This window comes from Grampus griseus, assembly GCF_964374135.1.
Source record: "Grampus griseus genome assembly, chromosome: 5".
Classification (NCBI taxonomy): domain Eukaryota; kingdom Metazoa; phylum Chordata; class Mammalia; order Artiodactyla; family Delphinidae; genus Grampus; species Grampus griseus.
In genome coordinates, this window is record NC_138998.1 from 97,635,013 (window position 1) to 97,651,481 (window position 16,469).

The 16,469-nt window shown below is 37.1% G+C and overlaps 1 protein-coding gene across 1 annotated transcript in view; it reads left to right on the forward strand.

Annotated features, from left to right (window-relative positions):
- Window positions 1–16,469, forward strand: part of DCBLD2 (discoidin, CUB and LCCL domain containing 2) — a gene marked incomplete at its 5' end in the record, with an annotated part of 87,931 nt that overhangs the window by 59,716 nt on the left and 11,746 nt on the right. Inside the window, 9 exons of the mRNA XM_082654496.1 lie at window positions 1,844–1,895; window positions 4,164–4,236; window positions 4,558–4,691; window positions 6,337–6,377; window positions 7,261–7,476; window positions 8,258–8,382; window positions 12,955–13,105; window positions 13,916–14,002; window positions 14,149–14,274. Of these exons, the coding sequence (XP_082510622.1) occupies window positions 1,844–1,895; window positions 4,164–4,236; window positions 4,558–4,691; window positions 6,337–6,377; window positions 7,261–7,476; window positions 8,258–8,382; window positions 12,955–13,105; window positions 13,916–14,002; window positions 14,149–14,274 (1,005 nt within the window). The remainder of the gene's footprint in view (window positions 1–1,843; window positions 1,896–4,163; window positions 4,237–4,557; window positions 4,692–6,336; window positions 6,378–7,260; window positions 7,477–8,257; window positions 8,383–12,954; window positions 13,106–13,915; window positions 14,003–14,148; window positions 14,275–16,469) is intronic.

Below are 16,469 nucleotides of genomic sequence, written 5' to 3' on the forward strand. Positions count from 1 at the left end.
GAAGTTCAGTTTCTAATCTTAGAAGTTGGAAACTCTTTTGGTGGAACAGGAAAGTGGAAAATCAGTTCTTTATTGATGCTGTGTAAAGATTGCCAGGAATATCTATAGAATATACAGGTAATTCAGTTTGTCTGCTTTTCCTAGTCAGTTAACCGGGTGATAGTGGACCTCTATCCAGGCATGTATCCTCTTAAACTCCTAAAATACAGATTTAACTTAATCATCATTCAAGTACCTGTACTATGTAGATATTCATCCATGTAATCTCTCTCAAAATACCACTTTCCTATTAGTTTAACAGTTATTATGCTCTAGTTCTTTCAAGACACATACCAGTTGGATAATAAACACATAATTTTTCTTCAGAATTGTAAAATAGAATAATCAATTATTGTGTGCTTGCCATTGATTTAACAAATATTTGTACACCTTCAGTGTGCTGGGAAGAATGCGAGGTGTTATCTCTGTCAGTGTATTGGGAACCCTCGGCACAGTGTTTGGCTAGCATTTATAGGTGAAATCACTCACCTTTGTGATTGGCTTAGGACCTTCTTCCAGGTTTTCCCCCTACAGGTTAGTCCATGATTGGACTTAGCCAAACATGCTAACAATCAGAAGCTTTTATTCATCCATTTATTCAATAAATGTTGATAGAAAGCCTCCTGTTATGCCATATGCTGTGATTGCTGCTGGCGATACAGAGGTGAAGACTGACAGCCTCAGTCACTATGCATGGGCTAGGCATCATAAAATGATGTTGCTTATCAACACTAAAATGATTGCAACAGATCACTCTTATGTGACACATGGTACTATGAGAACATCTAATAGTCATCCATTCGTTAAACCAAAAATCCCTAAGTGCCTACTGTGTGCTAGCACAGTTTGACTTGCGAAGATCAGGAACAGCTTCTGAGGGGATGCGACAGTTAAGCTGAGATCTAGAGAGGAGTGAGCCAGGTGAAGGGATAGTGGAAGCGCCTTCCTGGCCGAGAGCACAGAGGAAGAGGAAGAAAGCTAGTATGAAAAGAGGCCAAGACGGGCAAAACCAGACTGAGGTCGGACCTTGGGGGCTGTGTTGAAGACTTTGCCCTTTGTCCTAAGAGCAGAAGGAAACCACTGAAATGTTTGAACTAGAAGCCACCTTTTTACACAAGCCTGTGACCTAGGTCTTAATTAGACAAGGTTAGTTAGCTCTTACACAGATTTGATTTTGAGATAGGAAATGTTAAAACTTTAAAGTTCTGTCTTATGCAGAGTGTGCTTTAGAATTACCTGGAGGACTTGTTAAAATAGCTTTCTGGGCCCCACTGCCAAGAGATGCTGTAGGTCTAGATGGTGTTCAAACTTTTGAATTTCTAGTAACTTCCCAGAAGATACTGCCGCTGCTGGTCCTACTCCTGGACCAGATTTTGAGTTGCAGTTAGTTAGAGCCACAGAATTAACTCACCTTTCATTTGTTATCGTTTCCCTCACGGGTAACCAGCAAAGGATCATTTTTAGTCATATAGTAACAAGAAATATTTGCTTCAGAAGCTATCAATATATTTCATAGAAGCTACTTCAGGGCTATAAATTATACTTATCTGTGTGCCGTCCATGTGTGTGATACGTGATTCTATGAGGCAATGTGGTGTATTCAATATTGGGCAGACATAGCCCCAGAAGTCCAGATACTTAAAGAAATTGTGATTGCCAAAACCTTATAAAAAGTTAAAGTACTATCTTGATAGCTGTTAAGATTTTGAAATTTAGAACAATATGATATGAGTTTGGAAACAGTTGGTGTTTCAGCAAGAATAAACCTATTATTATTGAATCCGTTTTTGTTTCTTTTTCCTAGATCTAATTACTTGTTTAGACACTGCATCCAGTTTTTTGGAACCTGAGTTCAGGTATGACCATATTTGTGACTTTTTTTTCTTAAATGTTACTCTTCATCTACTTCATCCTCATCTTATGTACTTAAGATTAATGTACATGGTGTGACTCATAATCATTGTTCTGAGACATCAGTAAACCAGAGCTTATGTAAAACCACTGAGTTGCCATGTTTAAATTTTGCCTTAACTTTTAGCATTTGAATCTTCTCCACAATGGACGTATAATTTGGATATACTTTAAAAGTAGGATTAGTCACTCTTCAAATCTGGCAAAACTCCTAATAAAGGTAGAAGATCCATTTATCTTTGCTCAAAAAGAAGTAACAGGAGGGTTTAGGCTGTTAGAGAATTCCTCACTGTTCTTACCCAGGTGGCATTTTTATTAATACTACCATTTCCCTGCTTTACACCCTTGTCTCTTGCTTGAACTAGGATTCACTTGTAATTGGTTTCCCTTTTCTAACCTTTGCTGGCTTTTTTCTGCCATTCACATTCTGCCAAGTTATTTTCTAAAATCTGTATTCGATCACTCCCCTGCTTTGAAATCTTCAGGAGCTACTTATTATGACAAAATGCCATCCCTATTCATTAGCCTGGTTTTCAGGGTCCTTCACAAGTAGTCTTTGGGCCATTTTTCTAGTCTCACGTTAACGTACTCATGTTGAAACATCCCTGGATTATTTATACTGCTCTGAGTTCTCAGAACTTTTGTCTGGAATCACTTTATTCTTCTCTGTTTAGCAAATTCATTCTCATCTTTGAAGACCCATCTCACTCACCTCCCCCAACTTGCTACTGCTCCCCAAAGAACCTTCATTTTGTCTTCAGGAATGGTTCTCTCTCTGTGGGCTGGTGGGGCTCTTCAGCCCTCATCGGGGGTTGTGGCCAGCAGAGGTAACCCTGGCATCGGTGTATGTCACACGGCCCTGCCAGAGGATCAGCTGTCTTGGACCCTCCACTCTCCAGCTCCGTCATCACCACCCACATGCAAGCTGCCGTCCTTTCTCGCCTGGACTGCCTAACAGTGTCTTATCCTCCACTCATGGCCCTTACAGTCTCTTTTCTTTCCAGGAGCCAGAATAACTTTTTAAAAAAAAATAAAAATCAGATGATATGTATAGACCATCAAAATCCTTTGTTGACGTCCTCTTTTTACTTAGAAATATACTCCAAGACTCCTCACCACAGCCCCCCTGGCTTCTGCATGATCTGATCCCTGTCCCCCCTTCCAAGCTTCTCTCAGACTAACCTTACCTTTCTCACTGCACTCTACCTGTACTGGTTGTCCTCGGTTCCAGACACACACAGGCCATCCTGCCTCAGGGACACGCTTTTCCTTCTGGTTGCGGTGCACATCCCTGCACTGTTCCAGTGACAGCCGGTGGTTCTCTGCTGAGGCTTCCCTTCGTCAGAGCCCCGTCCACTGACCGAGGCAGTGCAGAGCCCTGCATATGAACACAAACTCTGGAGCCCATCTACCACGACACAACTGCGTGACCTGGGCACACAGCTCATCAGTTTCCTCATCTGTAAAATGAGGATAATAATAATACCTACCATGTAGGGTTCTTATGTGGATGACTTGAAGTGTACTTAGAATGTTGCCTGGGACATAGTAAGTTTGCTGAATGTATTACTTCTATTGTTAGATTCCTCCCGGTTATTTCATAGAGTGCCTTTTCTTTATAGCATAATCATAATCTAAATTTAATTATAATCTAATTAATCTAAAGTATCCATTTAATGTATTCTCCCACCACGGGAATGTAAACCCAGTGAGGCTGGCACCATATCTGCTTGGTTGACCCGGTACCTAGCACAGCCCAGCACTTAACAGACAATGTAATAGACATTCATGTAAATGTGTTAAGTGGGTAGGTGGATGAGTAAGTGAGTAAATAAATGAATGCCAAACATTTTTTTTAAATCGACTTAAATTTGATCAGTAGAGAGCTGGTGAAATAAATTGAGCCTCATCCACAAAGTCCAATGTAGCTATTAAATATATGAATAGCTCTTACAGTAGAAATATGTCCGCCATTCATTATGAAGCAAAATAAAGCAGTATGTAGAATATGGAATAATTTTTGTATATATGTCTGTGAAGACGTGTAAATGGTTGGAAGAAAATCTTAAGGGCTTTTTAGAAGTGGTGGTTCTCTCAGAGTGGTGAGATTATGGTATTTACATTGAACTGAAAACTGGGTAAGTGACATTTTTTGGTCTTTTTCCCCAGAAAGTACAGCACTATATACCCTTTAACTTGTTTTTATTTCACAGCAAATACTGCCCCGCTGGTTGTCTGCTTCCTTTTGCTGAGATATCTGGAACAATCCCTCATGGATATAGAGATGTAAGCTGGATATAGACTTATGTTAAAGTGATGATAAAACTTCATTTTTTTAAACTCCTTCATAGATAGATGTGTAATCTATTGTGTATCTTTATCTTGATTTTTATTTTCTAGGAATTACTTCTTTTTAGTAATATGTAACATTTTGTTGTTTTTCTTCTGCTAAAAACCTGTTCTGTGTTGTATTATCAATAATCTATCCCATGTTTATTAAGAAAACTGCCCAGATCAATTAATTTCTAGAGGAAGAAGTATAAATGTCTTGTTTATGAATTATCAAAAGAAAATTTAAAACTAATCTTTTATCTTTCCTCCCTGAAGTCCTCACCATTGTGCATGGCTGGTGTGCATGCAGGCGTAGTGTCAAACATTTTGGGTGGCCGGATTAGTGTCGTAATTAGTAAAGGCATCCCGTACTATGAAAGTTCTTTGGCTAACAACGTAACGTCTGTGGTGTAAGTATATATGCTGTTTATAATAAGCGTGTTGCACGGGGTGGGATAGGGATGAGTTAGACCTGAGCAGTATCATTGTTGATGGTGTTCATGAAATAACCTTTGTGTGATAAGGACAGACGTTGATGGTGTTCATGAAATAACCTTTGTGTGCTCGATATCTGAGTGTATTGACGAGCGCAGGCAAGGTCTTGCTATCTTGGCTTGTTCTCTGTTGGTAGTCATTTGGAAGAGTGATTTGTTTCTTCTTTTCTAAGTGTTGAAAGAGCCCAGAGTGAGTCTAGAAGTATATTGCCAAATCCTTACTTCGTTTTAAAGATCAGAAGGCATAACTAACTACTCTGTTCCTTATAGCCTGTGTGGCCCATGATGGATTAGGATAATTGAAACGCTTTGAATATAAATCAAATTTTGGCATAAATCAGAGATAGTATTATGAATCCCTCTCATCCCAAGAGAATATTTTAAGAATGTATTTTCATGGTATTTATGATCTACTGTATTACAAAACATAGACTAGGCATCAAAAGCAGGAGAAATTGAAACATTGAATAGAACCATAGTATGAGTGATCTATTTGTAAATCTTGCATCTTAGACATGCTCGGTCCTGCAGACAATAAGCGGAATTGAAGCCAGCTTCTCTTCAGGTCCTAGGCCAGTTTCATTCAGAAGGCCAAGAGTGTGATCCATACTCAAGACAGTATAAAGCAGGAGGCAGCAAACTTTTTCTGTAGAGAGCCAGCTAACAAATATTTCAGACTTTATGGGCCACATGTCTGTCACTCATTCTTTTTTGTTTTATTTACAACTTTTTAACTATGTAGAAACTGTTCTAAGCTTTCTGGCCATACAAAACAGGCCATGCATGGGCTGTCATTTCCTCATCCCTGCTCTAGAGTCAGCTACCTTTCCTTCCTCTGGTTTCTTCTGGATGATTTTATGCAGATTGTTTCATTCCTTTCCACTGTTACACCTTTAGAAAGAATTTTTTTCATGTGTTCTCTCTTTCATATTTAAAAAAACGGACAGGTTGCATCCATTTGTGATGGTTTGAGCGTTGTGCTAAAGGCAGGAGCATACACTGATGATTTTGATGATTTTATCCCTCCAAGTTCCTTAGGGCCTTTTGACCTGCCATATGGTGAACTAATAACTAACAATCCCACCCCTCCACTCTCCCTAAGCACCTATTCTGCCGGTTACTTTGAAATTCAAATGCAGTGCTACGTTGTAACACTGAAACTTTTTCTTAGATACATTGATTTCCTGTAACAAATGCAGTCTCTCTTAGTAGTAGCCAGCTTTTCTTCTGTTTGCCCCAGGAAGCTTGAGCCTCTTTCTATGAGAATTACACTTTTCATTATATATTCCCAAAAAGCAATTGCCACAGAAACACTTTAGGAATCAATTTATTTCATGAAAAAGAAATAAAATAAGTACATATTGAAGGTTGCATGGATGCACTTGCATAATCATATATGAAACTAGGCACTAGATACTTGTAGAGAAAATTGATTATGCTGTCTAATAGGTAGCCATAGATGGTGCTTAGTGAAATAAAAACAAAAGAAAGCTTTGCTAAGACAAATATGAGGAAATCATGTGGTTATATGAGTGTCACCAAAAGTCTTTCTCTCTTTCAGGGGACACTTATCTACAAGTCTTTTTACATTTAAGACAAGTGGTAAGCCTCTCATGGACTTTATAACTTATCATAATTTGTATAATAGCTAGTATTTTTTGAACACTGTACATCAGGCACTTTGCCAATTGCTAGGTTGGGTTTTGGGTTTTGGGGTTTTTTTGCACTTTCTCATTCAGTTATCACGAGTAACTCTATGAGGTAAAAGACGTGCTTAATAATTTAATGAATGGAATAAACTGGAGGTTTTATATTAATAGGGAAATGATCATGTAAGCATGGAAGTTACCTTAGAAAAAGGGAATTTTGAATACGTCTGAAGTAATTAACTCAATCAACAGAAAATATTGAGTGCCTTTTTTCATTTGTCAGGCACTGTTCTGGTGCTAGTGAAACAAAAGTGAGCAGAATAAACAAAATTGTGCTTTCCTGGAGCTTACATTCTGGAAGTGAGAGATTGACAATAAACAGCGGATAAGTAAATGAATGTTTATAACGTCCTGTTTACAATATTATAAAAGATGTAGAAAATAAGGCAAGGAAAGACGACAGGCAGTTCAGAAGGGACAGGTTCGAAGTTTAATGTTGGTTGGGGCAGGCCTCATGGAGAATGTGACATCTGAGCAAACACCTGGAGGAGGTAAGGGAGCGAGTTGCCCTCTGGGGAGAGTATCCCAGGGAGAGGGTAATGTGTTGCCATTCAGCTAGTGATTACTGCTGTGAATAAATACGTCTGTACGTTCTCTGATGAGACACGAAGACATAGACCCAAGAAACATTTGCATACTTTTGAAACCCTCTAGTACAGTATATTGTCAGCATAGTGTATGTTAATTAAAGGAACAATTAGAGTTTCCAATGAGCAAGTGTTTAGAGATTTTTGAGTTTATATCTGGAAACCAAATTACTTTCTTCTTTGTTTCAGGTTGTTATGGAACACTGGGCATGGAATCTGGCGTGATCGCCGATGCTCAAATAACGGCATCATCTGTGCTGGAGTGGACGGACCACACAGGGCAAGAGAACAGCTGGAAACCCGAAAAGGCCAGGCTGAAAAAACCTGGACCTCCTTGGGCCGCTTTTGCCACTGATGAATATCAGTGGTTGCAAATAGATCTGAATAAGGAAAAGAAGATCACAGGTTAAGAGACACAATTTTCTAGATGATTTATAATACTAATTTCATTTGGAAACCTGGTGACATCTAAGAATTTCATAGAAAATTAGGTCACTGCAAATTTAATTATATGGTTTTAAGTTTAGTGTACTGGTGTTAATATTGACCGAAGTTGGTTTTATAAAGCATGGCAAAGGAGAGGAGTTGGTATTTGATTCTTACTAGCATTTCTTTTCATTGTAAAGAGATTCTTTTAAGGTCGTGTTTCAGTAAAGGGATCTTGTGACATCTGAAATAACATCTCCTATAGTCATTAAGAGAAATTTGTGTTCAAGGAGTCCATTTTAAGTGCTACAAATAATATTCCACATGTGCCAAGTATAAATTTAATTATTTAGAGCAACTTAACAAATGGTCAGAATAATTGGTTAGGATTGGTTTAGATAATTTTGTTAGATTTATTTTGCTCTGGTTCTAAAAATAACACCAGTAATCTTCTTTAATCTATTCATTCCCAGGAAGTCATTCTTTCTCAGTAGGTGAACTATATTTTGCAGTGTCGTGAACACAAGCTGCTAAAATACAATAGTCCTTTCCTTACGTGTGCCTGTCATTCTTCTTGTCTCTACAAGGGAGCAAAGCCGAGGATTTAGTTACCATTAGGATGAAAACGTGCACTTAGATATGGTAATGTGCCAGAGACAAAAATGTTTCAACAGTACATTTTAGGTGTTAATGCTTCAATGATGAACAAACTTCAAAGATCAGACCGTGAGCACTAACAAAAGGACCTCTCCATTCCCAGGCATTGTAACCACCGGCTCCACCATGGTGGAGCACAATTACTATGTGTCAGCCTACAGAATTCTGTACAGTGATGATGGGCAGAGATGGACTGTGTACAGAGAGCCTGGTGTGGAGCAGGATAAGGTAAAATGATTACCAGAGTATTTTTAAAGAACATTAAAAAGGAGGATGGGGGGTAGGTGGCCTTTGCCAAAAGCCACAGAAGCTCTTCCTGTGTGATATAAAAATTAAATATCATTTGGTCTTACTCTGCCCTCTTCTGGTTATTTTAGGTAGTGTTAGTTATTGGCCTTACCCTTCTACCTGTGGTTAGGAAATTCTCAGTGCTTCTAGGTCCCTTTTGATGATTGTAAGGGTAAGTACTTGCCTGATTTTTTTTTTTTTCCAGTACAGTTTAATTCACTTGTTTAAATAATTCATTAAGAAATAACAAAAAGGAACTTTAATTTTTTGTCCTTAAAAAGATTTTCTTATCAATCCACAGAATGATGTAGAGCCTAACTTGTTCCTAGATTTCTACTGTAGGCCAGCGGGGGTGGGGACAAAAGAGCTAAAGGTAGAAGGGCATTAAATTGTAGGATATTATAGAAAGGTCATGTCAAGATCACCTCACCAACTTTTGTCGTAGAAAACAACTTTTTTTCCACCTGAAGAATTTCCTTAACTTCTGTGGTAATAATGAACTGTTGTTCTAGTTAGCAAAAAATGACAATGCTTAGGGGTAGAGAGCAAGTAGGTAGAGGTGGCTATCAACTAGAGGTTTGTTACTTTCACCTGGGCTCCTGGACACTGATCCACCCACCACAAGGGGTCCCTGTCCCCAAGGAAGGTGGATGCCTCTCATCTAGAATTGAAATTATGAGCACATTTTTTTCAATGAAACCTCCCTGTGAGTTTTGTTTCAATTTTATGATACTATCAGTTCTCTATCATATACATGATATGCTAATATATTTTCACTTGCCACTTTTCTCATCTCTCTGTTCAAAAAACTCCAGGGATTCCCTTTAATCTTTCATATGGATCTAAACTCTTCAGCTGTTACTCAAGGCCTTCTTTCCTCTCTTCTGCTTGATATCACATGAACTTCAATCTTTGGTGAGCCTCCACCCCTTGAAGCAGATAAAAATATTGTCTCTGAATCTAACTTACTTCTGCCTAATGCCCCCAAACTTACTTTTTACTATTAGCACATACATATTTATTTGTACAATAATATTTGTTATACTTGTAGAATATAGTTAATTTTTTGAAATTATAAGTATTATCCATGCTTATATTATTAAAACATCTAACAACACTGAATTATATTTCTGAAAAACTTTTTTTGGCTTCCTTTTTGAAAGATAATTTCAATGGATGTAGAATACTAGGTTGACAGTTTGCTGGTCCATTGCTTTCTAGTCTGCATTGTTTTCAGCAAGAATTTATTTTAAGCAATTTTTTTTTTTTTCTTTTTTTTGCTATATGAGGGCCTCTCACTGTTGTGGCCTCTCCCATTGCGGAGCACAGGCTCTGGACGCACAGGCTCAGTGGCCATGGCTCACGGGCCCAGCCGCTCCACGGCATGTGGGATCTTCCCGGACCAGGGCACGAACCTGTGTCCCCTGCATCGGCAGGCGGACTCTCAACCACTGCGCCACCAGGGAAGCCCTATTTTAAGCAATTTGATTATGATGTACCTTTGTGTAGTTGTCTTCATGTTTCTTCTGCTTGGATTTCTTTGAGCGTCTTGGATCTGTGGGTTATAATTTCTATCAGATTTGGAAAATTATAGGCCCTTTTTTCTTGAATATGTTGCCTCCTCAGTTCTAACTACGTGAAGATTATGAATCTTGAAGATGTATCAGTTCACTGATGCTCTGTTTATTTTTTTCAAGTCTTTTTCTTTCCATGTTCCAGTTTGGAAAATTTGTATTGTTCCACCTTTAAGTTCATTAATCTATTCCTCTTCAGTGTCTGATCTGCTATTAATCCTATCTGGCGTATTTTATCTCCAACATTGTATTTTTCACTTCTAGATATTTAGTTTTTGGCTTTTAAAATTTCTTCCATGTCTCTCCTTAACATGCCCATCCTTTTCTTTACGTCTAAAACATACGGAGTATATAATAACCCTTTTAATGCCCTTGTCTACTAATACTATATACTAACGTGTCATATCTGGACCTTTATATATTGTTAGATATTATGGGTCCTATTTTACATGCCTGGTAATTTTTGATTGGTTACCAGACATTGTGAACTTCATATTGCTTGGTGTTCGATTTCTTTTTTTTATTATTACTCCTTTAAATATTTTTGAGCTTTATTCTGGGATGCAGTTAGGTTCCTTGGAAATCATGTGATCTTTTCAAAGCTTACATTTTAGGTGTGTTAGGCAGCACCTGAGCAGTTTTAGTTCTAATTTTTCCCCACTACTGAGACAATACTGTTCTAAGAACTCAATCCAATGTCCCATGTATATGAGGTTTCTCCAGTCTCTGTTGGCAACATAAGCTGGCCCAGCCCTGTATGGCCCTGAGAATTGTTCTCCTGTTCCTTTCTAGTGGTTTTTTTTCCATCCACAGATAGTTTAGTTAAAGGTGTAAGGGGAAACCCCAACAGACCCTAGAAGTCTCTGTGTAATTCTTGTCTCTCCCACACTCTGCCCTGCAAATTCTAGCTGCCTTAGCCTCTCCATCTCTGAGCTCTCCCTCAATTCAGGGAGACCACCACGCTCTTTCCAGGCAATACTGGTGCAATAGAAGGGCTCACCTCATTTGTTTTCCTCCACTTGGGGAGTATTGCCCTTTGCTGCCTGTTGTCCAACCTCTGAAAACCATTGTTTCATATATTTTATCTGATTTTTCAGATCTTTAAGGCAGAAGGATAAATCCAGTCCCTGTTAGTCTGTCGTGGGTAGAAGTGGAAGTCCTTACATTGAATTATATGAAATAACAGTCTTTTTTGCCTCACTTATGTTTGTCCATCTGCTCTCTCATCTACTCCCAACTCAGGGATAATTGATGTATTCATTTTCATACCCTTTCTAAGCACGCACACATACATGAGCACATACACAAAGATTCAGGCTGCTTTTGGTTTTGTTTTCAGAAAATGGGAATGTATATACAAGTTGTTTTCATAATATATTGCTTTTTAATAGTATGCCATTTTTGTGTTTGGTAATATCCAATAAAATGTAAGTTCCTTGAGGGTGAAAACTTTGACTTCCATTTCCATTTCACCCTCGTGGCACCTTGTGAGCCTCCACATTACACGGGGTGGGTCATAATAAATGCTTGTACATTAAATGTAAATCCTTTTTACTTAGTTTTTATGAAATCTTTTTCCTTTAAGTTTTTTATGAAGATGAGATGGCAGTATGGAGTAAAATTTCAGGGATAGTTTTTATGTCCTAAGATGATGATGTTTAGTTATTGTTCCTGTTCCACTAATATAATAGACTGCAAGGAATCGCCTTCATTTTACTTGAGAGTAATATCTGAGGAAATAATGGAAGCTTACTAGTTCAGAGATTATTGTAACTTCAGACCTCTTTAAAAATGAAGGATATTAAATCATCTTAGAAGGTTATAGTCGAATGCCATTTGAATCAGCCAGGAAGAAAATAGCTATAATATTTGGAAATAACTTGATTGAGGAGTTAAACATTTACTTGTTCTCACATTAACTGAGAAAAAACCACTTGGATTTTAGGCAGGTATCTGTTTATTGATGGTCTTTAGAAACTGCCTAGGTAATTTGGCCTGAAGAAATGAGGAGGGCTCTTTTTTGCTTAGTGGAGCCCTATGGTTAAGTCAGAAGACACAGATTCAAATCACTGCTGTAAACTGACTGGCTATGTAGTCCACTTACATTTTATAAACCGCAGTGTTCTGGGTTCTGCCTATTTTGTAGGCTTGTCATGAAGAACATCTGAGTTAATTATATGAAGATGCTTTGTAAATAATGAAGAGCTGTTCCAGTGTGAGATACTATTATTATTTGCTTGAAATAGTTGAGGGAATGAAATAGTCACCTGAAATTATGTTTTTGCCTAAGGATTATTCATGTGATGCATTTGTGGCTATTTAGTTATGATTATTAAATTAGGCAGTGGGCAGCGTCACTTTTCTGGTTCAAATAGCAGGAAATGAAAATGTATGATATGGGAACTGTGTTTATATAGTTTCTCCAGTAGGCGGAGCTATGTATCTGTTATGTGTTTGTTAGTGTATGTTCACTTTCAGTCTATTTATTGAGAGAAAAATTATGAAAGGTACACAGTACAGCATTTCCTCTAAGACCTCAAATGTTCAATTATGCTTTACTTTGAAAATAAAATTAATATATTTAAATAGTTGGTGATTCCACAGGACTAGAGTTACTAATTCATTAATACAAGGTACTGTGCACTGCAACCGAAACCTTCTTCCCAAATTGCCAAGTTAGAACTTTTGTTATGTTTAAGTCATCTTAAAATCATTTCTATATTCAGTATTTTCCTCCTATGAAATTTTTATGAAGAGTGTGCAGCTTAATAGTTTTACCAAATTATGATTAATTTATTTTCTTAGAAATTAATGCTTAATGTCACATTTTACAGAACTCATTTAAGGTCCAGAGCAAAAACCAAAAACATGTTTCAGTGGAGCAGTTTAGCCCTGGCCTCTGTTGATGTAAAGTACCAATTTTTGTTGTTTTTTAAAGATATTTCAAGGAAACAAAGATTATCACCAGGATGTGCGTAATAACTTTTTGCCACCAATTATTGCACGTTTTATTAGAGTGAATCCTACCCAATGGCAGCAGAAAATTGCCATGAAAGTGGAACTGCTTGGATGTCAGTTTATTCCTAAAGGTAAAGCAACAGTATGTTTAAGGCATGTGGTTTTCACTGGATTAATTAAAAATGACTGTGCTGTTCTCTGAGAAATTAATTAATAATAATGTAAGTGTTTATACTCTATAGTATGTTCTTAAAGGGATTTTTAAAAAGAAATAGTTATCCCTGTTAAATATCATATTAGATATCAAACTGGTTTCCAGAATTACAAGTGGAAGAAGAAAGAGAGGGTGTCACTGATGACATAATGCAATGAGATTGCTTTCCAAATGTAGTCTCAACCTTAATAATTTTTAATCAGGTCTCATGTAGTAGAATATTTGTATCATATAAGCACTGGTGATTGTAAGTCACCTTAGCCTAAGTGCCTTTTACTTTGAATAAATTAAAAATGGGAATAACTTCCTTCAAAATTATTTAATATTTTAATACTTTGTTTACTGTTATATCCCCCCAAACTACCATAGTGCCTGACACATAGTGGGCCCTCCATAAGTATTTATTAAATGAATTGAATGAGTAGTATATTATACTGTGAACGACATTTTTACAGCTTTATCATTCAACATCATCTGACTCCCTGTTATTTTCCTTCCTAAGAAGATTCTTTTCGGACAATTTAATGATTTAAAAACTCAGAAATCCCAATATATTTGTGCATTTCATGCAGAGTATATTTATCCTTCTGACGTATTTCTCTCTGAGATTTAAAATTAGTGTGCAGGATTAAGTATTCTGGGAAATGTTAAAGACATTTAAAATTACTATATTTAACTATGATTTTTATAAGCAAAATGTATAAACTTTTCTAAACCATTTTTCAAGGTCGTCCTCCAAAACTTACTCAGCCTCCACCTCCTCGGAGCAGCAGTGACCTCAAAAACACTACAGCCCCTCCAAAAATAGCCAAAGGTATGCCTACTTTAAATGTGAGAATTTGATGTTCCCTGGATTTGTGGTATAATTTTCCATAAACATATTAAAAGCATTATAAAGTAACTATTTTAATCAAGCTGGTATAGATTAAAGAATAAAAAGTTTTTAAAACTTTTTTCAAGGTCGTGCCCCCAAATTTACTCAACCACTACAACCTCGAAGTAGCAATGAATTTCCTGCACACACAGAGCAAACAACTGCCACTCCTGAAATCAAAAATACCACCATAACTCCAAATGTGACCAAAGGTATGCAAACCCCAAAATTAATACCTGTTCATAGTAGTGAGTTTTTTTGTTTTTAACTTAAGTTTTCAGAAACATTTCCAGCTTTTAAATGCTCAGGATTCTTTCCCTCTGTTTTTTAAGTATTGCAAAAAATTTGATTCCATACCTTATAGAAAAAGCTGGCTGCATTGCTCTAAGTTCTATTATCTGGTACTATGTAAAATGGTTCTTTAAATATTTAGAGATGGCTGCTGTATTCTAGGCTTCCTCTTATGATTTTTTTCCCTCTATAGCTAAATATGTGGAGTCTCAGGCTTAGGAAGATAATTTTTCTAGAAATAACTAAAACCATAGCAGGAAACAAACTTTTTTTCTGATTATACATTAATCTGCTGGATAGGGAACTTGGTAGGATAAAGGGAAGAAGGAAAAAAAAAGTTTTGGTGAAAATACATACTTTTTTTAAAAAAAAGATACTCTGTTAACATTTATTTTAAAAATTTGGTCTCTGTTTTTTAAATGTTTACAGATTTTCAGATTATAAATAGTGTGTTTTTCAATTTACTTTCAAATTTTGCTTTTAATTATTAGTATATAAGGTGTTAACATATATAAAACATAGTAGTTTTTTTATTTTACTAGTTTGAAAACAAAATTTCTGTTGAATTCAGGAACAAAAAGCATCAGTGCCATGGAGGAATTAATTTCAGTGTTGACAGATAAAAAGCACACTAATTTTCAGGACAGTGCAGAGAAGAGAAAGCAGTTCATTCAGAGTAACTTGTGCCACATAGCACTTAATCTTTCTCATTTTCTGAAAATTTGCCTGGATTCAGATAACTTTCTACAACTTCCTACATGTCAGTTTCCTTCCTATCTTCTGAAGTATTCCCAAAGAGACCAATTTCTTTCTCATGCTTCAGGAAAAGCTAGTATTGACTGAAAAACAAAACCTCACAACCTAGAAGTTGAGAATTATGTTTTATTCAGGGTCTTACTGGGGACAGTAGCCTGGGATACAGCCTCTCAGATTGTTCTGAAAAACTGTTCCAAAGAGGGAGGAGCCAGGATTTATAGGGGTTTATGCTGGAAAAAATGTAGTCAAACATCAAAAAATTACCGCTAATCACAAAAACCAGACGTCTCAAGTTAATGATTTTAGTGCTTTTCTATGTGTGGGAAGATGCAAGAGTCTGAGCTCATTGAAATTATTCATTGATATGTATCTTAACTGTTTAGAGCCAGTATTCTGTTTTTCTCCATCCTGAATTCCCCTCAGGGCGCAGAGTCACGGGGTGGGAGTAGTGGCTGAGGACTTGGTGGCAACTCTTTGAAATGGCAGGGGCAACATTTATTTTGTCCAGTCTAGAGAGAAGCAAGAGTTGACAGAGACGAGAAATTTCAGCATCCCACAAAGAGCTTCTTATCCATTTACAGAAAGCATGCGTTCAGGTGGAATCCCAGACCACATACCCAGATGGAAAAACAGTCATTTAAAAGTGTTGTTCATCTTAAAATCTGATTATAGAATTTTAAAATCTTAGGACTAAAAGGGTTCTTAAAGCATTTTCTTCCGGAACTAGGATCCCTGTAATCTTTAAAATAACAAAGAACATCTAGGTCTTTTTGGTTGAAGACCTCCTGTCTCCTTTTCTTTGGAACAGTAGTATGTAAACTTTTTATTGTTTTTTTGAACCTAAGCATATATTTTAATGCCTCTGAATAAGTCAGACTGTATCCATCTGAACCTGATTATTCTCTCTACAATTTCACAAATTTTAGGGATAAAGCGCATTTGCTTTTCTAATTTCTTAGTCCTTTCTATCCTGAGTCATGATTTCTGTTTTATTCACTTCTTTCTCCATTTTTACATCCAGGCTGAGAGTGATGCTGGTGCAAATCATGTCATGGTCAGATTTGTGCCACTGCTGTAATGTCCAGATCCTCCCTCAGTGGAGCCCTCAGTAGCAGCTGGTGGACTTTCTGTTTCCCTGGTTAGCTCTTTTGTCTGTTCTCAACAGTAGCTGTTTGAAACATTCTCTGTATTTTTCAAACCCTTGACCCAGAGATCCTCAGTCACTCTCAGTTACATCTTCAGCTTCCCAAAGTAGAAGCCATTCAAAGGGCATTTCCTTTTTTGGAGCCTGCATACTCACCTAGTTCCCATCCATACAGCTTCTCAGAGGCCTGGTGTTATTGATTATCCTCTTCCTCCC